The sequence below is a fragment of the Sorghum bicolor genome, chromosome 1 (genome assembly GCF_000003195.3).
Source record: "Sorghum bicolor cultivar BTx623 chromosome 1, Sorghum_bicolor_NCBIv3, whole genome shotgun sequence".
Classification (NCBI taxonomy): Eukaryota; Viridiplantae; Streptophyta; class Magnoliopsida; order Poales; family Poaceae; genus Sorghum; species Sorghum bicolor.
Genome location: NC_012870.2, coordinates 16,731,677 through 16,753,902, shown reverse-complemented (window position 1 = coordinate 16,753,902; position 22,226 = coordinate 16,731,677). Strand labels below are relative to the sequence as shown.

At 43.9% G+C, this 22,226-nt stretch overlaps 3 protein-coding genes and 1 pseudogene across 4 annotated transcripts; 3 read left to right on the top strand and 1 right to left on the bottom strand.

The window, feature by feature from the left end:
* LOC8065667 (L-gulonolactone oxidase 2) lies at nt 480–6,212 on the top strand. The gene is made up of 2 exons (XM_002466873.2): nt 480–1,342; nt 4,871–6,212. Exons 1-2 carry the CDS (start codon nt 488–490, stop codon nt 5,978–5,980), a joined length of 1,965 nt encoding a protein of 654 aa, XP_002466918.2. The 5' UTR covers nt 480–487; the 3' UTR covers nt 5,981–6,212.
* LOC8063049 lies at nt 8,019–8,774 on the bottom strand (annotated as a pseudogene).
* Nucleotides 12,973–18,741, top strand: LOC8063048 (4-coumarate--CoA ligase-like 7). 2 transcript variants are annotated; one of them, XR_002451592.1, is made up of 6 exons: nt 12,973–14,151; nt 14,732–14,918; nt 16,809–16,954; nt 17,055–17,122; nt 18,119–18,216; nt 18,343–18,365. XR_002451592.1 is itself a non-coding variant. In XM_021457822.1 (6 exons), exons 1-6 carry the CDS (start codon nt 13,087–13,089, stop codon nt 18,460–18,462), a joined length of 1,692 nt encoding a protein of 563 aa, XP_021313497.1. In that variant the 5' UTR covers nt 12,973–13,086; the 3' UTR covers nt 18,463–18,741. The 2 variants fall into 2 exon arrangements, 1 of the variants encoding a protein (XP_021313497.1); XM_021457822.1 differs by having other exon boundaries at nt 18,111–18,216; nt 18,343–18,741.
* On the top strand, nt 20,485–21,902 carry LOC8063047 (peroxidase 57). The gene is made up of 2 exons (XM_002466871.2): nt 20,485–20,797; nt 20,892–21,902. Exons 1-2 carry the CDS (start codon nt 20,576–20,578, stop codon nt 21,684–21,686), a joined length of 1,017 nt encoding a protein of 338 aa, XP_002466916.1. The 5' UTR covers nt 20,485–20,575; the 3' UTR covers nt 21,687–21,902.

Here is a 22,226-nt window from a genome sequence, read left to right as displayed (position 1 = left end):
ATATATATATCGTAAGTCTGGGTCTTGTTTAGTTCACTCCGAAAATCAAAACTTTTTAAGATTTTCCGTCACATCAAATCTTAGGTCATATACATAAAGCATTAGATATAGACGAAAACAAAAACTAATTACACAGTTTGTCTGTAAATCACGAGATGAATCTTTTGAGCCTAGTTAGTCTATGATTGGATAATATTTGTCAAATAAAAATAAAAATACTACAGTACCAAATTCTGAAATCTTTTTAGAACTAAACAAGGCCCAGATTTGATTTGTAAAAAATACGTGTAATATTTGTATCTTTAAATAAATTTATTAAAAAACTAGATTTAAAATTCTTTATAGTGATATTAATTATGTAATATAAATATTAATATTTTTTAATATATATATTTAATTAAAGTTATTTTTTAGAAAACAAAAACTATACGTATTTTGGGACGGAGGGAGTAGTTACTGGCTGTTCCATATATAGATGAGCTGCCATATGCTCCCTGCAAAGTGCAAACCTTCGCTCCGGCAGCTGCTACCTAGCTGCTTCGAACGAAGGCCTGCATTCTACTTCTATACGATGGGCACAACAACAACTACTCCGGTCGCCGGAGCTGTCGTCCTCAGCCTCAAATACCTCGACACCGTTAAGCGAAGCATGCTGCCGCTCGTCCTCGCCACCCTCACCACCGTCCTGCTCCTCGGCCCCGTATCCGACCGTGGAGCCGCCTTCGCCAGCCCGCCGCCGGACCCCGTGCAGTGCTCGTCCGGCGGCGGCACGTCCGACTGCACCGTGTCCAGCGCGTACGGCGTGTTCCCGGACCGCTCGACGTGCCGCGCCGCGGGCGCGGCGTTCCCGACCTCGGAGGACGAGCTGGTGCGCGCCGTGGCGCGCGGCGCCGCGTCGGGGACCAAGATGAAGGCCGCCACCCGCTACTCCCACAGCATCCCGCCGCTGGCGTGCCCCGGGGCCGGAGATGGCCAGGGGCTCGTCATCAGCACCAGGCGCCTCGACCGCGTCGTGTCCGTCGACGCCGCGTCCGGGCACGTCACGGTGGAGAGCGGCGTCACGCTGCGGCAGCTCGTCGCGGAGGCGGCCAAGGCCGGGCTCGCCCTGCCCTACGCGCCGTACTGGTGGGGGCTCACCGTCGGCGGCATGCTCGGCACGGGCGCGCACGGCAGCTCGCTCTGGGGTAATGGAAGCGCCGTGCACGAGTACGTCGTCGGGATGCGCATCGTCACGCCCGCGCCCGCCGCCGAAGGGTACGCCAAGGTGCGCGTGCTCACCGCCGGCGATCCGGAGCTCGACGCCGCCAAGGTCTCTCTCGGCGTCCTCGGCGTCATCTCTCAGGTAAAACCTATGTCTCGTCCGTCCTCTACATCATCAGCTTTATATATATATATATATATATATATATATACTCTAGTTGGATTTTTCACATTTCATTGCTTCGTTACTTGGCAAGCGTTTGTGCACTGCAATTTTTCTTTTCAGAAAAAAAAAATCCAAGTCTTATATATACAGCAGTTTTTGTAACTTTTTACCTTTTTCTTCTTGTTCATCTATAGATGATTTTTTTGTTAAGCCGGCATAAGCTATTTTTTTATCCACTCAATCAACCCGTGATCTCTACAGTGCTAGAAGTGACTTCGTTTATTGTTTTTTTCCTTGGCCATTAGATAGGTGCCCTACATGACATTTTTGCTGTCATGGGGTAGAAGCAATAAATAATAATACATCTTCACGGAGATACATCTTGATATATTAAAAAAAACCAATTTTTAGAATAGAACTATACACTTTCTAAGGCCCATTATCATAGAGATAAATTAATCATACAACAACTAATTGGATGAAAATATCACCATGCTAGTATACATTTTAAGGGTTGTGTATCATTATTCCCTCCTCATTTGACATAGTATACTGAAAGAGCATGAGATGAAAACAATGGGAGTGCCTAACCAAAGTACTCTCTTAAAAAACGTTTTGGTTTTTTTATATTCATAACTTGCAATGAATCAAGATATATATTATGTTCAGATACGTAGAAAAAGCTATGGATTTAGAAATATTAAAATGTTTTATAATTTAGGACAGATAATGTACCAAACTCTTGCCATTAGATGAATTGGCATAGTCCCCGTGCTCTGGTTCATTAAAAACAAACTGTACATGACTTGGAATTAGTAAGGAGGAAAAATAGGTAAAACTGTTTTCTAAGCAAATCTGTTTCGTAAAAGCAAGATCCATAATGTTTGAGGCTTTGAGCATATGCCTACTTGCACACTCAAAAGCGGTGCGTACTACAACATTTATTGGTGGACTGCAACATTTCGATGATTCTTGGAGTAGAAAACATGCATGCATGACACATCAAGTACTATTTTTTTTATTTGAAGATAACATCAAGTACAAATCAAGACCAGGTGTTTTGGCTTTTTTATTTGGAAAGCACATTCCCTAGGAGGGATCACTTTACAGTTTAGAACATGATATTCTTCTTTTCTTCACATGCCGGCATGGTGCAGGTGCGGCCCTACTTTGTTTTTACTTATATAGAGGAGTACTTTTCTATAATTATTACGGTTTTGGAATTTATCGTTGGATCCATGCTACTCCTATACATATATTTATTTGTTATTATGGGCCGGCCAAATATACTTGACGGGCCTTTGATTCATGGCGCTTTAGCTTACTATATGCACATGCGTTTAGGTTCCAGTGGCGAAGCTAGAGCAAATTGGAGGGGGGTGCGCGTAGCTTGTGGGTGCATAGGCATCTTTTGTACGGGGTGCATATATGGTGAAATTTTAAACATAATCACTGTTTTTATAAATTTTGTGGGGTGCATTTGCACCCCCTAATTATTATGTAGCTTCGCCACTGTTAGGTTCGTCGTTTGAGGTAAACTAGCTACTTCTATATCCAAGCGCTGAGCTTACATTTATCTTGTTTGCTTCGCTGAAAAGTTATAGCTAGCTCAAAGTAATATTTGCTAAAAGAAAAATATTATTGAATGACTAACAAATTCGGTAGATAAGCTCAAGCGAATAGACTTACTAGTATTATACATATGAATGTAGGGATATGTTATGACTAAAGCGAGGATAGATGATTCTTATATTTCGTTCTTCCAATGCAATTCAAATATTCGATTGAGACACGGCATTTTTTTCACCAGTGTATTAGCAAAAAAAAAAATGACACGTGCCTGGTAAGTTTTTACATGTGCCAGCAAATGAATAATTAGAGTGTATTGGGGGGTGGGGGCTCCTCCGGTGGGGCCCAAGCTATTTTGGATGGTTTGAGCTCATTTTTTCAATAAAAATAGTTCTAAAGGATTCTTTCTACTAAACCGTCTGATAGAGCTTCTTCAGAGGAGCCATACAGAGTCTAAGCTATAGAGGAGCCCTACCAAAAGTGACCTTAGTTCCTACATATTTTCTTATCTCTCATTATTATCTCTTCACCCACGCCTCTATTTTAGTGGGTTACAATAGATTATTTTTAGAATAATAGAGATACCAAACACCTACTTCTACTAAACCGTTTGTTAGGGCTTCTCCGAAGATGCCAGAGCCAGAACCAAAGAAGCTCTACCAAACAATTCCTTAGTTTATTACCTATAGATATATAGGAGTTCTTTTATCCTATCTTTAGTAATAACAAAATCGGCTACTTTTTAAGAAAACTAGATAAATGTCACAAATGATAATTAGAGTATAGAAAAAGTGGGTCCATATGTTATGACGAAACATACAACTTATTGTGCATCACCTAAACAGTTTCTGTTTTAGAGATTTATTCAATAATCGTGACATTTGTTCTAGTATGTGTATTGAAATTGGACTCTTTATTGTCGTTGGATGCGCCATGGAATCGTACTCAGCATCTACACTAGATGCATGATGTTCTAACTTGTAGGAGAGATCGATGAGTCGTGGGCCGCTCATACTTTAATTTTTAATATTAGTTGCATAAATTATAATGGTAATCATCTTTTATGTTGTTTCTAAAAAATTAAATGATTCATCTTGTTTTTCAAGTGTTATCTCTTAAGGCTTAACATGATAGCCCAAAAATAAATCCTCAAATTTGTAATAATCATAATGGGATGCAGTCTTGAAGTATAATATAACTACCCATATTTTCTATCACTTTAAACTTCGAGGTTGATTTACTTGGTGCATATAGGTTAGAGCATCTCCAACCATTTGACAAAATTCGTTTTCCAAATCTTGTGGTTCGCCAACTCCCAACATAATATAGGAAGGAAAAAAGATCTGATCTCTAACCTAACAGTTTCGCAAATTTTATTTTAAAAAACCTAAAAACCCGCTAACGAAACGAAGAGCTCCGCTAAGCACGAGGAGAAAGTCAGATACCAAGCACAGAACCCGCGCACATATTTGCGCGCTAGACATGCAAATATGCCAAGTTAGAAAAGATGAGAAATTGAGATGTCAAACTATTTAAGAGAATTTTTTCTTGTTTTGTTAAAAAAATTATGGATGGGAAGTTATTTGCTAAATAGTTTTTTAGATAATTTTTGCTAAATTATTGGAGATACTCTTGATAATATAGTATCAAGGGTTTAAGGTCTCGAGTTCAAATTCTAACCGGCATAATTTTAGTAAAAATAATAATAATTTTTTCTGGCTCCTGCTGCACGTATGAGGCACGAGAGATCCTTCACGTGTGAAACGTTGGAGTATAAGTGAACTGTCCATATTTCGTACAGTACCATACAACTGAATGCACAGCAACCATGTGAAGCTAATATTTGACCAATTTGACGAATATTTGACCCTTTACAGTTGGGATAACTAAGTTTGATTTGAAGCTAATAATATTATGCATCCAAAACAATGCAAGGTGACGCTGGCGCTGCAACCTCTGTTCAAGCGTTCGGTGACGTTCACGGAGCGGGACGACGACGACCTGGCGGAGCAGGTGGCCAAATTCGGGTACCAGCACGAGTTCGCCGACATCTCGTGGTTCCCGGGCCACCGGCGGGCGGTGTACCGCATCGACGACCGCCTGCCGCTCACCGCGCCCGGCGACGGCGCCATGGACTTCATCGGCTTCCGCGCCACCCCGGCGCTGGTGATCCAGGCCACCCGTCTCGCCGAGGACCTCTTCGAGCGCGCCGGCAACGGCAGCGGCAAGTGCCTGACGTCCCGGGTGACCCACGCGGCGCTGTCGGCGGCCGGGTACGGGCTGCAGCGGCGGAGCGGCGGGCTGTTCACGTTCACGGGGTACCCCGTGGTCGGGGCGCAGCACCGGATGCAGGCCTCCGGCGGGTGCGTGACGGGGCCCGAGGACGCGCTGCTGACGGCGTGCCCCTGGGACCCGCGCGTGCGCGGCGGCACTTTCTTCCACCAGACCACCTTCAGCCTGCCGCTGCGCCGCGCCGCCGCGTTCGTCGCCGAGGTGAAGCGGCTCCGGGACATGGCGGACCCCAGGGCGCTGTGCGGCGTGGAGCTCTACGACGGCATCCTCATGCGGTACGTGAAGGCGTCCACGGCGCACCTCGGCAAGCCGCCGCCGCCGTCGTCGTCGTCGGGGGACATGGTGGACTTCGACATCACCTACTACCGGAGCCGAGATCCGGCGAGGGCGCGCCTGTTCGAGGACGTGCTGGAGGAGATCGAGCAGATGGGCGTCTTCAAGTACGGCGGCCTGCCGCACTGGGGCAAGAACCGCAACCTCGCCTTCGTCGGAGCAGCGCGCAAGTACCCGGGCCTGCCGCAGTTCCTGCGCGTCAAGGACGCCTACGACCCCGACGGGCTCTTCTCCAGCGACTGGAGCGACATGATGCTCGGCATCGGCGGGAGGTCGCCGACGACGGACGCGCCCGGGTGCGCGCTGGAGGGGATGTGCGTGTGCTCGCGGGACGAGCACTGCGCGCCGGAGCAGGGCTATGTCTGCCGCCCCGGCAAGGTGTACAAGGACGCCAGAGTCTGCACCAGGGTGGCGTCGTAGAATACTAGAATTGATTGATTGGACACGTTTGGATTTTATTTTTTTTACCTAGAAATACCGATATATTTATTAGTTTATGTGGGCATATTCGAAAGCTGGAGGAATTCTCGCAGGAATTTGGTTGCTTTCTCAAAGATTCCCAGCGGAATTGAATTTGCTGCTATGGAGTTCAGCTACAGGGTTCGACTTGTCCTCGCTATATAAATCCAAATGCAAGCAAACCATCACTTAATTCACAATGAAGCATGCCAATTCTATTTTTTTAAGAATATAATAATACTCACAAAGATGTTTACCTACATGTACATCACACCGCTCAAAATCACGATGGTGTTTGAAGTGAGATCTACAAATGTGCCAGCAGTGATACCCTGAATAGAAGATATTAAAGCTGAAGCTTAATTATCAGTATTTGTTTCAAATGAACTTAGGTGGATCTCCAAATGCTCACTATCCTCTCTCAGGAAGTTTTGGGTGCAATGGGGTCAAAAGGTAGTCTCAACTGAGCTAGGGGTAGCACTTATATAGAGGATAAAGAGGTTGCTAGCCATTGGAAAAAGCTGGTAGACACAATGACCACTAGATAAGAGTAAAGTCCACCATCGGTTCCTAAACTTGTACTGTCGTGTTATCCCGATCCCTAAACTCATAAATCGACTATTTAGGTCCTCGAACTTGTTCGTCCGTGTCATCTCGGTCCCTAAACTTGTTTATCTGTGTCATCTCAGTTTCTAAACTTAGAAATTGCCCATTTAAGTTCTCAAATTTGTTCACTTGCGTCATCCTAGTCCCTAAACTTGATCTCGAGTATCATCTGAGTCAAAACAAAGCGATCTAAAAACTCTATATCAAAAAATAATTCATAGATTTTTCATATGAACCCGAATGAAGATAAGCTTTATATCAACTCGAAATTCATGATGGTGCACTTATAAGGAGACATATATAATTTGGTAGCAATATATGGTGAAATTTTATCTAGTTAGTGGTAATTTTTCTCTTACCCTGGTGCCGGTGCACTAGGCAAGATGAACGTGGCTTCGCCGCTGGGTGGGGGGTGGGGGGGGGGTGAACCAGGAAATGCAAACTCTGTTGACTGCAAATTCCAGCAAGAAAATAAGAAAAACAACAGATGCAAAAATTTGTAGTTCCACAGAAGATAATTTGTGCACCCTAACTTGATCGACTCAATATCCACGGTCCTTCAGCACAGTTGACATAAATAAGTTCAGGCCACAATGCCTCAATGCTCTGCTTGTCCTCTTCCTTAAGCCTTGTTTAGTTCTGAAAATTTTTTAGTTTTAGATACTGCAGCACTTTCATTTTTATTTGACAATTATTGTCCAATCATAGACTAACTAGACTCAAAAGATTCGATCTCGTGATTTACAGGTAAACTTGCAATTAGTTTTTGTTTTTGTGTATAGTTAATGTTTCATGCATGTGTCGTACAATTTGATGTGACGAGAAATCTTGAAACGTTTTTGGTTTTTAGGATGAACTAAACAAGGCCTTATCTTATCATCAGGTATCCCTCAGTTAACAGGAGCAATTAATACTGTCATTTGGAAGTTACTTAATTTCAACCATGAAGAAATATATATAGACAGTACGGTACAGGCAACCAAGTCACAAGCTTAATTCAGATGCATCACTATGTCTGGATGGATGGGGAGCATGCCAGAGCTACAAAGGACAGAGAACAGACACATTGTACTGGGTAAGAAGCCATCAACATAGGTTCCACAAATTTGAAATTTAGTGTTCAAATGAATCGAACAATAAAGAACACGTGGAGGTATACCATAACACTAGCTGCATTGGCAGAGTGTTACCTAAGCCCCCCAAGTCACATAAAGGTATTATTTCTTTCAGTTGTCAAACGAATCGAGCAGCAGCACGACATGAGGACCACAACAGAATTGTAATGCATAAATATTTACTTATAGATCATGTCGTATTCAATTAACTAAGGGCAAACATAGTTAGGACCACATCAGCTTTGCACAAAGAAACATCTTGAAAGCTTACAGAACGTTCAGGAAAGGGCAACTCCAAGAGCAAAAGGAAACCCCAAAGGAACAAAATAGGGTATCACTGTAGCGTAAACCTCCACAGGTTTGCACATTAGCTGTCTGTCATTATCATCCACCTTGCATCACTTATGACGCTTACATTTGGCACTTTAGCAGCTAAATCAGAAGCTGCTTCCCCACCCTCTTTCTCAGCTCAGCAGCAAGAGCTGGGAATTTCTGCAACAAAATGGCGAAACCATCTGTGAACACTACCTTGTAGAAATTTTCCTGCACAGCAAAAAAGTTCATGCACTCTCTCTTCAACTTTGTACAGTTGTATGTCTCAGCACAGGCTAAAACAGAAGCAACTGTCGTCACAGAGGTATTGTCCCATAACTTCAGTTCACATAAAACCTTCAGACGGTCCACCGCAAATCTGTCAGCCGCGGCAAGCAAATGCTGCAACATCTCAACAGGAGTATCTCCAAGCTCATCATCTGGAGGCAAGGCATCTGTGTACATGAACCGAAGCATAACTTTGAATGCTGCAGGGTGAATGTCCTGCAGCATGATGGATGGCATTGTGGCACCACATCAACCATTAGGCCAAAGAGCTCCGCTCTGAAGACTGGTGATCGAGCTGCAAGCACAGCACGGTGAGCATGGAACGTCTCACCGCCCACGGCAAATGACACGTCTGTTCCCAAAGTGCAATCCAGCAGGTGACCCAAGTGGTTTGGTTGGATGGCGGCAGCACAGCACAGGCAAGGTACTGTCATGCATAACTATGACCCCGCACACAATTGTGACAGTGTCCTTCATCACAGACAACTAGGGCCTGCACACAACTCAAGATCACTTCGCTTCACAAACTGATCCCACTCTGTCCCTGCTAGCTGGAAAGTGCCCAAGCACCTATCAATTGGAGAATATAGCTTGCCATCTCTGCCCAACCATGAAAGCATCAAATATGGCTTTAGGTCTAGTTTAGGCCTTGTTTTGTTCCCAAAAAATTTTACAAAATTTTTCAGATTCTCCGTCACATCGAATCTTTAGACACATGCATAAAGTACTAAATATAGATAAAAATAAAAACTAATTGCACAGTTTGGTCGGAATTGACGAGACAAATCTTTTGAGCCTAATTAGTCCATGATTGGACAATATTTGTCCAATACAAACGAAAGAGCTACAGTATCCATTTTGCAAAATATTTTGGAACTAAACAAGGCCTTAGTTGGCGAAAATTTTTTGTTTTGGCTACTGTAACACTTTCGTTTACATTTGATAAATATTATTCAATTATAGACTAACTAGATTCAAAAGAATCGTCTCGCAAATTACAGACAAATTGTATAATTAGTTATTTCTTTTATTTATATTTAATGCTCCATGTATGCGTACAAAGAATCGATGTGAGGAGAGATACATGCTCGTTGTCTCCGTCTATGTCACCCCCGCCGAGGTTGCAATTAGACCTTGTTTAGTTCATCCTAAAAATAAAAAAAATAAATTTTTCGTCGTATTGAATTTTGCGGCACATGCATGAATAAAAACTAATTGCATAGTTTATCTATAAATCACGAGATGAATCTGTTGAGTCTAGTTAGTCCATAATTAGACAATAATTGTCAAATAAAAACAAAAATACTACAATACCGAAAAAAAATCCGAACTAAACAAAGCCTTAATCTTCCACAAGCAACCCCCAGCAGAGAAGTTATCGGAGCTGACCAGGGCCGTGTTTAGTTGCGGATGCGAAATATTTCGCGGCACTGTAGCACTTTTGTTTGTTTAGGGTAATTATTGTTCAATCATAGACTAACTAGGCTCAAAAGATTCGTCTTGTCAATTTCGACCAAACTGTGTAATTAGTTTTTAATTTTGTGTATATTTAATACTCCATGCATACGTTTAAAGATTCGATGTGATGGGGAATCTTGAAAAAATTTGGGTTTTTGGGTGGAAGTAAACAAGGCCCAGGTCCTCAGCGGCGAGGAGCCGGGGATATTTAACTTTTTATCATCATAACGGAGGGCATTGCTCATACATATTTGCCATAGTTAGTGAAGACTTCATAATTTTAAGACCTTAGTTCACCCCGAAAGCCAAAAAGTTTTCAAGATTCTCCGTCACATCGAATCTTATGGCACATGCATAAAACATTAAATATAGACGAAAATAAAAACTAATTAAACAGTTTAGCTGTAAATCACGAGACGAATCTTTTGATCCTAGTTAGTCCATGATTGGATAATATTTGTCACAAACAAACGAAAGTGCTACAGTACGAACTAAACAAGGCCTAAGTCATTTTTGCATACGTGGGAGGACACCTAGGCATGCCAGCATGTCTGTCGGATGCGAATTGACTTTATTACCCCCTTTCTTCTTCGTCTGTCTCTTCCTCTCGATTAAGCTCCAGCTATGGCCGGCAAAGGTTGGTAGGATAGATGAAGCTTATTTAATATTAAAAGAGATGATGAATAAGGGTTTGACACCAAATGTTTACACATGGAATAGCCTTATGGATGCTTTAGTGAAAGCTGAAGAAATCAATGAAGCACTATTTGTTTCCAGTCAATGAAGGAAATGAAATGTTCCCCATGGCGCATGCGAACAGAGCAGACGACGAGATCTTCACTGCGAGGGTTGAGCACTCCACCACCGGGGCTGCAGCGCTAAACCTGAAAGCAGCCGCCGTACGTGCACCCGTCGCCCTCGCGGGGGTGGCCGCCGGCCGGAGCCATTATGCCCGCACCGCCAGCCGTGCTGGGTCACAGGGGACGCTGGGCCTCTGCCGCGCTCGGATGTCAGAGACCGGAACGGCCGGGGTCGCCGCGCCCCCACCCCGCCTGCGGCCCCTACCTGCACCAGGTTTGCTGGGAACGACGCGCCCGCGACGCCCGTGCCGGAAGGAGGAGGGAGGTGTGGGTGCGGCCAGGTCGAGCACGGTTCCGCTGCACGGCCTCGGGTGGCTCTCTCCTCTGCACGATGGGCAACCCTCGAGATGGTTCACGACTCCCCCACTGCCTCGCGCCCAACTTCCCCTATGTCCCGTCAGCTGCGACCATGAACCCCATTGTTGGCCATGGCCAGAGCTCAAGCAAGGAAGGGATAGAGAAAGAAGAAATAGATGAGGGGCAAAATTGTCATTTCATGTGGCTGGTCCATGCTGTCAGGTCAAGTTAGCTTGCCATGTCAGCGAAAATGGTAAGAATGTAGCAAATGTGCTCTCCCTAGTGGTAAATACGTACGACCAATTATAAGAGTGATATTTAAAGAGGTGTCATTCGTTATCATGGTAAAAAGTTAAATATTCCCTACCCTCTGATGTGATGGGCTGACGCAGGTTAGTGGCCAGACAACCCATCATGCCTGTCGGCGTCTACCCGAGGCCCAAAACAAAAGCCCACCCCTCCCTTGTAAAAAAGTCTATTTGCGTTGTTTTATAGACATTGTTTATATTGATATGATATTATATTAATAAAGAGAGATAATAAGAGTTTTATGATACTAGAAAGAGTTTTATAGAGATGAAACTTATCTGTACTGTTTTCAAAATCTGAATATATTGGTAACTGTGAGTCTGTGACATAAAATCTCCATTAAAACTAGCCTAATGCTATTCAACATGACTCGGTCTATCTAGAAATTTGTGTAATAATAAAAAAATATTTGAAAATAGATATATTCATAATGTATGACTTTGTACACAGCTGGAGGATAATGTATGAATTTTTATACACAACAGGGATAGCGCGAAAAAGTGAAGTTTGTGGGACTAACACACTTATGTTTGTTTCATTGCCTTCAAGAAAATTTATGGTTTGTAAAATTATGGTTCCTTTCAGCTTCCTGACTATTACTATGTACAGGGTGGACAGCCATGGATGATGCATATGGGACACTCATTCCGGACGGGATGGACGAATGAAGCCTTGGTTAGAGAAAGGGTTTACAGTGTTTATACCGCTTAGAATAGCTCTAGGGGCTTAAAATGAGTGGGTCTACGTGGCAGTGCTGCTCGTCCGAACCAGCCAATCGTAGTCTTGTGTGTTTGCTCCTATCGCCAATTTTAGCCACGTAGGTCCTCTACCACAGCCTTCTCTTTTTTGTTTTTTCCTTTGAGTGTGTCGCCGTTCTTGCCATTCGGGCAGCCGTTGTTATACTCATTCTAAGGGCCTTGTTTGGTTGAGCTATGATTTTTAGAAAAACAGTTGTAAGTTGTGGCTGTTGAAAAAACATCTGTGAGCTGTGAGCTATGACTTTTGAAAAAGCCATTGTGAACTATAACTTTTGAAAAAATTGTTGTACAATATATATGGGCTGTGAGCAGGTGGGTAATTATTTGGCCCAAAAACAGACGAAAACAAGAAAAAATTTATTTTCAGTTTTGCACTAGAACAAAAACTATTGTAGCTTTTAGATTCTTTGGTTGAGCTTTTGTTTTTTTAGGACAAAAGCCACAACTAAAAGCTAGCCCAACTAAATAGGGCCATCACTTAGGGCTTGTTTGGCACAGCTCAACTTCACTGATAAAGCTATTTTTTAGAAAATAGTCTAGATAAAGCTGAGCTGTTTTGGAAAAAGTGTTTGACAAAATAGCTTCATAAACTACTTTATGCATAGTTGAGAGAGATAAATGAGAGGGAGCTACAATAAGCTACTTTTTTCAGCTTCATTCTAACTTATGTCTTTGTGAGAGAAGGAAAAAATAGCTTCATCCATAAAGCTGTTTTGAAAATAAATATTTGGCAAAAAAAAAAAAACAGTTCACAACAGCTTATGAAGCTGTGTTGTGAGCTGGCCCTTAATGAAATACACGCTTTATAAAAACGAGTGGGTCTGCCGCTGGAGCCGTGATTGAATTTCTACGCAACCACGTGGTATGATCTGCTTGTTTTTATTAATTTTATATCAGCGGGCACCACAAATAATGCAAACCCACCCCACTGTCACCTGCACCATAAGCACGATTTCACCGGCGCCCAAGTGTGTAATCTAGCCGCGGTAGAAGCGAGCCGCGAGCGTGCTCACCAGCAACACCCGCAGCAGCAAGCGCGCGCGCGCGCGGCGTGTCATCCATCCATGGACCCGCAGAGCGGCTTCTGCCCGAGCACGAGGACGTTCCGCAGCCTGCGCCCACCGATCCCGCTGCCGCCGGAGGACGCGGCGGTCTCCTTCCCGTCCTTCGCCTGGTCGCGCCTCCCGTCCCCGCTCCCGGCCGCGCACCCGGCCTTCGTCGACGCGTCCACGGGCGCATCGCTCTCGTTCCCGGCGCTCCTCGCCCGCGTCCGCTCCCTCGCCGCGGCCCTGCGCGGTGGCGCGCTCGGCGTCGCCCTCGCCAAGGGCGACGTCGCGCTCGTGCTCGCGCCGCCCAGCCTCGACGTCCCCGTGCTCTACCTCGCGCTGCTCTCCCTCGGCGCCGTCGTCTCGCCGCTCAGCCCGGTGTCCGCGCCCGCCGACGTCGCACGCGCGGTCGCCCTGTGCGACCCGTCCGTCGTCTTCGCCACCTCTGCGACCGTCGGCAGCAGACTCCCCGCCGCCGCGTCAGGGAAGGTGTCCGTCATCCTGCTGGACTCGCCGCGGTTCCAGTCGTTCCTCCTCCACGGCCACGACGACGAACCTGGGGCCGGGGCCGCCGCCGCCGCAGGCGTGCCCGTGCCGACAACGCCGGTCGAGGTGGTGCGGCAGTCCGACGTGGCGGCGATCGGCTACTCGTCGGGCACGACGGGGCGAACCAAGGCCGTGGCGCAGTCGCACAGCCGCCTCATCGCGTCCGCGCTGCAGCACCGCTCGCCGCCGACGCGGCGGACGCCCGGAGGCCCCGCGGTCGTCACGCTCCTCGGCGTGCCCATGTTCCACTCGTACGGCTTCCACATGCTCCTGCGCGGGGTGCTGATGGCCGAGACCACGGTCGTGGTCACCGCCACCCGCGGCGGCGCGGCGGCCGTGCTGGACGCCGCCTCCAGGTGCGGGGCCACGCAGATGTTCGTCGCGCCGCCTGTCGTGGCGGCCATGGCGCGGGGAGGAGGCGGCGTCGGCCCGGAGGGGTTCCCGGATCTTCTTCGGATCGTCTGCGGCGGCGCGCCGCTGAGCACCGCCGCGGCGTCGGCGTTCCATGAAAGGTTTCCCGACATCGAGCTGTTTTTGGTAATCATCTCTGCCTGACAATGCCATTAATTTTGCCTATATAAAATTATAAATAAATGGTCCGTCAACATCAATCACACCACACGAGGATCTCGTGGCCAGCGAGCAAAATAATATACCCATAATACACTTCCTAGGCCTTGTTTAGTTCCCAAAAAATTTTGCAAAATTTTTCAGATTCTTATCGAATCTTTAGACGTATGCATGCAGTATTAAATATAGACGAAAATAAAAACTAATTACACAGTTTGGTCGGAATTGACGAGACGAATCTTTTGAGCCTAGTTAGTCTATGATTGGACAATATTTGTCAAATACAAACGAAATTAGTACTATTCATATTTTGCAAAATATTTTGGAACTAAACAAGGCCTATATCTTTAGGCCATGTTTAGTTCAAAAAATTTTACAAATAAATACAGTAGCATTTTTATTTGTATTTGATAAATATTGTTTAATTATAAACTAACTAGATTCAATTTTTTTTAATTACAGATAAATTATATAATTACTTATTTATTTTATCTATGCTCCATGACGGGATAAACAAGGCCTTGATGGGTTTATTTACGGGCTACAGGCACTAGGCTCAACTGAGGGTGGCGTGATATCGAACATGGTCTATCGTGAGGAATCTCATCGTATAAGATCAGCAGGTCGGCTATGTAGCGGTGTTGAAGCCAAAGTCGTTGACATTATTAGTGGTGAACTCTTATCAACCAATGAGCAAGGCGAATTATGTATCCGAGGCCCAAGTGTCATGCTAGGTACTATATCACAACTCAATTTACTTCTATACATATTACCTATATATCCAATATTTTTTATTACAAAAAGATATAAAAAGAAGATTCCACAATACAACATCCTTTTCCAAGTCCAAACAAGAGTTATACAACTAAATTAATGACAAGGCACCTCGATCATTGTAAGATTGAAAATAAACTTGCTGAAGACATTGAAAGAGTATTAAAATAATAATTGGATGTTGTATTTGTCTCATGAAAAACTTATTTAATATTTTAATATCATTCATAGAAATATAAATATAACAATTTTGTTGTTGTATTTATCTCATGAGTTGGTAGACTGCCATGAGATAAATATGGCGTTCATGTTTAGTAACTACAATAATAAATCAACATTACTTATCTATTCACGCACACACTCTTGAAATGTGTTATTTTCTAATGTAATACCACTATATATACTTTGTAGTCTCTAATAGTTGTGTGAAGCTATCAATATACTCTATGCTTTTAAGTCATAAAAAAACTCTATGTTGTTCCCCATATGTTTCTCCCTTTACATTGCCATGAGTGTGTTTACAGTATGCATTTAGGTGAAAGCAAAGTTCAAATTTTGGTGGATATTATTGTGGCCCATATCTTGTTAAGTTATGGGTCTAGATTTTGAATTTTGAACTTTGATATCAGTAGTTGCTATAATTTTTATCCACATGTTCGTTGAAGTTGTTGTATTTATTATACCTTTTATTTCAAACCTCTTCTATATTTTATTAAAAATAGGAATTTTATGTCTTAGACTGCACTCTTAATTATTATGATGGCGCATCACTTAAGATTGGCATTGAAGTAGTATTTTTAGAAAAAAAAATAGGGTGCATTATATTATCAATACAAATAAGTCATATTTATTCAAAATATATAAGTTTACCTAATTCAACATATACATGTATATTCATTGCTCATGCATGCATGCATGATGGAAATAACATATATGTTCAATTTAAGAAGTTTTTATATCATATAGCAAAAATGTGGATAAATTGTTTTCATAATAACAGATGTTGGTGATTTGGATGTAAATTTGAAGAGAGTTTTTTAGTTTAATTTTAACAATAATAGTGAATTAGGGAATTTAGATGTAAATTTGGGGTTACCTTAATTATATATCATAATAGTGGCAGAGTAATTTGGAAAATGTAGGTGTTAGATTATATCATCTTTTATAATAACAGAGTTAGATAATTTACATGCAGATTTACGGGGCTCACATTATGTTATTTGTTATAATTGTAGAGGTTGATGATTTTTAAGAAAATAGAATATATTCAATGACTATTATTATTAATGGTGACTAAATTCTACTAAATTGATAGAGATCTTTCTTCTTTTTGTGAGCATTTTTAAGAATAATCTTTGTTCCAACAAGTCTCATAAGTAATGTGAAAGTTCATTGGAAGTCTCCAAGTAGTAACAATGAGATGCTAAGGTGATCATGTTCATGCATTTCCTCAATCATACTAAATCTAACAATGTTTGTTTGATCATCCCACAACATTATTGAGTGATCAAAAGAAAAATAACACTTATCTTAAGATATAATTTTTTTGGTGAATATCTTAAGATATATTTAATGGTGCAATTTCATATCTACTTAGTGGTCCAATATAACATAGTACACATAACAAAATTACAAAGACTAATTTCAACATAGAGAAAATAGTAATGTAAGACAAAATTGTTACTGTTAGATTATTTGTCAATTGATGCACTCCGTAGCAAACAACAACAATCACCATAGTAATTAAAATAAAGGAGTAATATAAATCAATAGTTTTTTGTTACAAGTCTCAAAGCAATTAATGGTTGCCACTTTTAGTTCCATGAAAATGTATTGTTTACCAATCATAGGATATGTTGGTGGTGATGAAACAAGCAATCAAGCATTTGACTCTGATGGCTGGCTTAAAACTGGTGATCTATGCTATTTTGATGAGGATGGCTTCCTTTACGTTGTTGATAGACTAAAGGATATAATTAAGTACAAGGCATATCAGGTATTTGACTTGTTTAGCTTTTAGTGACTTATTAGTTTCACTGCTACATCCATTAGCAAATTTCATGCCTTAACATGCAATCCTTTTATTTGACACATAGGTTGCACCAACGGAGTTGGAGGATGTGCTGCATTTGATACCTGGGATATTGGATGCTGCAGTTATCTCGTATGTTTTCTTGAAAATGGATAAGAAAAAGATCTATATATTGTTTATTTCAATGAAACATTGTTTCAACAATGTTTGAATTGCATAGTATCCTAATAAGCATATAATATTTTGGCATTTTCTAAATAAACTTACAAAATTGTTAACCACTAATAATTATGACAACAACAAAAAATATCAAATTAGAAAACAATAAATATATATAAACGAAATAGCATATAAAACTATTTATATTATTCCATACTTATAAGTTGTACCCCTTTTTTCTTATCTATCAATTTATAATTGCAATAAAACATTTATTTGATAGTTTGGCATATTTCAAGGTATATGTATATCCATTTATATCAATATCTCCATGTATGCAAAATGTATTTACTACTTCCTCCAATCAAAAGATTAATCAATATAGATTTGTCGTCCTAAGTCAAACTTTTGTATCTTTGACTGACAAATATATGAAAAACATATTGGCTTAGATGAAAAGAAGTTCCCGCCCATCTCAAAAGGAAATCTTGCTTTTCAAGGAGTCAATCAATTAAAGTTTGATTAGGTTTATAGAAAATAGTATCAACATTTGTATATCCAGATATGTTTATTTTGAAACAAATATTCCATGATAAATCTAATAATACTTATTACATATGCATCATACATATTAGTGTTTTTATATATTTGGTCAAACTTATGATTGATTTACTCCTCAAATTCTTTTTTTGGGATAGGGAGTATATATTATATCAGACTATTTCATAGTGAATTTTATAATGTTGATCTTGTGTTGTCAATCCACATAAAAATTATATTAATTAGTGCGCCAAAGTTGATGACGTTTGACTATTAGGAGTTAGGACAAACCTATATCGTTGTCATTGGAGGAAGTTTACAAATTGCATGAATTTCAAATGTTTGTTGTCCAAAAATCACAATTGTTTCATCCCAACGTCTCACGTTTATGAGATAAATCCATTCATATATTTTTACTTAGATACCCAGATGAAGAAGTAGGACAAATACCAATGGCATTTGTTGTAAGGCAAAATGGGAGCAAAAATCTTACAGAAGACCAAATAATGGAATTTGTTGCCAAACAGGTACACACTACACTGGTAGCCTACCAACGTTGTACTTAATTTATTGATTACACTTTTCATTGCACTAACTATTAGCTACAATTTTTAGATATGTACATCTATGCTAATTAAATCAACTTTCATTAGGTTGCCCCTTACAAGAAGATACGTAAAGTTTGTTTTGTTGATTCAATACCACGGTTGCCATCAGGCAAGTTACTAAGGCGCGAGCTGCATAAACACATGACGCTTAACAGCCGGTTGTAACACGTCATCCACCACTGGAGTCTACGTGGAGATATATTGGAGGAAAATATCACAAGATACAATATCGCAATGGATCTTTTCATCCCAAACTATCATCATCGTATGTAGTATGTTAGGGTTCGAGAACTCCAGCAAAGATGTGGGGTGGAAATGAATGAATATGCTCTTAATTTATTTCAATCTTAACATTGACTCATGTCCCTATACATGTCTGGTATGGGGTACCCTGTAGTACAAGCCTATAAGGATCAAATGCATACACGTTGTATATATTGACCATTTTGTCCATCCTTTCGACTAGTTTTAAACATATTCTGCTACACTTTGGGTCCAGCGATGGATGGCCAAGTGGGCCATCTAGCCCGTCACGGATGGGGCCAATGCCCATGACCTGATGGTGATCGGCACGCTAGTTCATGAGGCCATGCCATGCTTGCCCACAAGTTGCACCTACGACCCAAGTATGACCCTTTAAGACTTGGGGCTTGCTGGGCATGATGACAAGATTGCCAAGCCCAAGGCTACCCAAGCTTGCCACACGTGTGTTGCCCAGCCATCATGTGCGTACAGCCACTGCAGATACGCACACCAACATCGCTAACTCACTTTAGTGGAGAAGTCATCTTTGGCACTGGTGTTGGGATGGGAAGGGCAGGGCGTCAGGATGGGAACTCAGCGTCAATGTTGGAGAAGGGATGGGATCGGAGGTGTTAGGATGGGAGCTCGGTAAAAGGGGTAGCGCGTCGGGGTAGAGCACCCATCGTGATGGGAGCATCAGAGTCATGGAGTGGAGGCGTGAGTACATGGAGAAGAGGAAGGAAGGAGGTGTGGCGGCTATGGTTGAGACTCATACCGGTTAGGAGCTAGGACTTTGATGTGCACATACATCTATGAGATGAGAAGGTGGTCAAGTTTGGCCGGCATGAGGTGCCAAGACAGTAGCCCAGGCACGACCCTAGATTGGTCGGGCTAGGCTGACATGGGCCCAATGGAAATCGTGTCATGTTGTGCGGTTGTGCCTAGGCTGGCCGATGGGCCACAAGCCTTATGGTCATCTATAGGTCTAACTCAGACATATGCTGCTGTGGGGGGTGGGGGGGGGTTGTCTTTGCACCATGTGGAAGCCTTGCTTGTTGTCCTTCGTTCCCAAACACTTCTTCTGCTACATCTTTGCTTGCTTGTTGCTCCGAACGAGAAGCCATCATGCGAAGTCTCGTCTATAGTGATGATATTCTAAAAAACTTGGAAAATAGAAATAAATCCTGACTCTATTGTCCGCACTAGGCATGCTCGCGACTCTTGCCTGCCGCCAAGAAGGAGAGCGGCCAGGGCCACCGCACCGCCCTCACTTAGTGGTCGGAGAGAGAGAGAGAGAGAGAGAGAGTAGTGGGCTAGGGTTTGTAGCCGAGTTGCATTCTTGGGCTGGCTTTCACCACTAGCTTGTGACTTGAATCGGCAGTGAAAATATCATAGAAGAAGATTGCAGTGTTACGTTGGACATCTTGATTAAGTGCAAGTTCGTTCAAGATTGATGTCTACTTGTGAGTTGTGATATAGGAGCTTTTTATGCAAAAATAATGCATGGTGGACCATCAATTCTATCTATGAACACAAGGACAGGGCTAAATTTAACAACGGAAGGAGCCTATCTAATCAGGTGATATGGAGCTTTGATACTCGGAGTAGCTGCGCACAGCCCAATTTGTTTCCCGAAATAATAATCTAACGACGCAAACTCTAACTCCAAATCTTCCTTTCCGTGCCTGCCAGATATGAAAAATGTACTGTAGTAATTCATATTCTGTCCTTCTGCCTGCGGCGCGCGCGAAGTTTTTTCAGAAAATGCAGCGACTGCCCTGCAGTCTGCATCGCGGTCGCGGTGGCATGGCATGTGGTTTGCCACATGCAGAGTGAACTGTCACTAGCACTTCGAGGCGGACGCAGCAGGTCCCAGGCAAGCCCATGCATTAACGAAGAAGGCGCCCTTGAGTGCACCCAACTCTACCCGTCCCGTCTCTAAAACCGGAGCCATGCTGCTCATCCGATCCCGAGAACGCACATCGATCTCGCCCCACGGCCACCGACCGGCCATCATCACCACCACCATCAGATCATGGCCCTGCTGCTGCCGCGTCGTTCCCTGCTGCTTCTGTTGCTGCTCGCGGTGCACGCCGCCGCGGCCTCGGCCTCCGCGGCGCTGCAGCTCCACTTCTACGCGCGGTCGTGCCCCCGCGCCGAGGCCCTCGTCCGCCGCGCCGTCCGCCGCCGCGCCGCGCACGACCGCTCCGTGCTCCCCGCGCTCATCCGCCTGCATTTCCACGACTGCTTCGTCAGGGTACGTCGTCTGTTGCTCCGCTGCACGTCCGTCCACATTTTTCGTCGTCGCCTCGATCTGACTGTCATGCCCACCACCACCACGGCACCACCAGGGATGCGACGGCTCCGTGCTCATCGACAGCACGCCGGGCCACCCGGCCGAGAAGGATGCTCCGCCGAACCTGACGCTGCGGATGCTGGACGTGATCGACGACGCCAAGGCGGCGGTGGAGAGGTCGTGCCCGGGCGTCGTGTCGTGCGCCGACATCGTCGCGCTGGCCGCCAGGGACGCGGCGGCGATGGCGGGGAAGGTGCGGTACGAGGTGCCGACGGGGAGGAGGGACGGCACCGTGTCCGCCGCCGCCGAGGTGAACCTGCCCAGCCCGTCCGCGTCGTTCGCCGAGGCTCTGTCGGCGTTCCGCGCCGTAGGCCTCGGCGTGCTCGACCTCACCACCTTGCTGGGCTCCCACACCATGGGGTTCTGCCACTGCGGGCTCATCACGAGCAGGCTCTACAGCTACAACCGCACCTGCGAGTCCGACCCGGCCATGGACCCCGGCCTGCTGGCCGTGCTCCGGCGCCGGTGCCCGCCGCACGTGGCGACGCCGCCGCAGAACCAGAACGTGTCCCGCGACGCGGTCGTGCCCATGAACTTCGTCGCGCCGCTCGGCCCGTTCGGCCTCGACAACGCGTTCTACCCGAGCGTGCTCGCCGGGAGAGCCGTGCTGCAGGTCGACCAGGAGCTCGCGTCCTCCGGCGTCGCCCGCCGGATCGTGGCCATGTTCGCGACGCGGCCGGGGAACTTCCGGAGGCAGTTCGCGAGGTCCATGGTGAAGCTGGGGAGTGTCAACGTTCTCACGGGGAGCCAAGGGGAGGTCAGGCTCAACTGTCGAAGGTTTAACAGCTGAAGTGATGGATCAGAAGTTCAGTGTCAATGCGAAAGAGCAGATAGTAAACTGTTTCTCGTTGTTTTCTATTCATATAGCCATACATATATGTAACAGCAGTTGTTGTAAGTTTGTAACAATCCTGAGCAGCAGAGTGTTCCTCTGCTTGTGTTGAACAATAACCTGCAGAGTTAAACAGTGTGCAGGATGATACAGTTTGGGAGAATAGTAATTAAGTAACGAATTCATGATTTTTATATGCGATCTACTTGTGAGACATGAGGTAATTATCGACAGACGTTTTTTTATATTTTCTTAGTTAACGTAATGAACAAGTAAAGCACGATGAAACTTCTAAAGTTTGTTTCTCCTATTTTAAGTGAAGCAACAGATGTATCTCTAGTTTCACAAATTGAACAATTATAATATTTGTTTTGCCTTGTCAATGTAACTTTTGTTTTTTTTGAAATTCTTACGATCAACTTTATTCATTCGACAAAATGGTTACATCTTTTACAAGAATTTGCAGAATAAAGATAGCGGGATCATCTATCCAAACAA

Coding starts and splice junctions, on each gene's coding strand:
- LOC8063048 (XM_021457822.1), top strand. CDS start 13,087: ATGGACCCGCAGAGCGGCTTCTGCCCGAGCACGAGGACGTTCCGCAGC. Junction 14,152..14,731: donor CCGACATCGAGCTGTTTTTG/GTAATCATCTCT, acceptor TACGGGCTACAG/GCACTAGGCTCAACTGAGGG. Junction 16,955..17,054: donor TTAAGTACAAGGCATATCAG/GTATTTGACTTG, acceptor TTTGACACATAG/GTTGCACCAACGGAGTTGGA.
- LOC8065667 (XM_002466873.2), top strand. CDS start 488: ATGCTCCCTGCAAAGTGCAAACCTTCGCTCCGGCAGCTGCTACCTAGC. Junction 1,343..4,870: donor TCCTCGGCGTCATCTCTCAG/GTAAAACCTATG, acceptor AAACAATGCAAG/GTGACGCTGGCGCTGCAACC.
- LOC8063047 (XM_002466871.2), top strand. CDS start 20,576: ATGGCCCTGCTGCTGCCGCGTCGTTCCCTGCTGCTTCTGTTGCTGCTC. Junction 20,798..20,891: donor TCCACGACTGCTTCGTCAGG/GTACGTCGTCTG, acceptor CGGCACCACCAG/GGATGCGACGGCTCCGTGCT.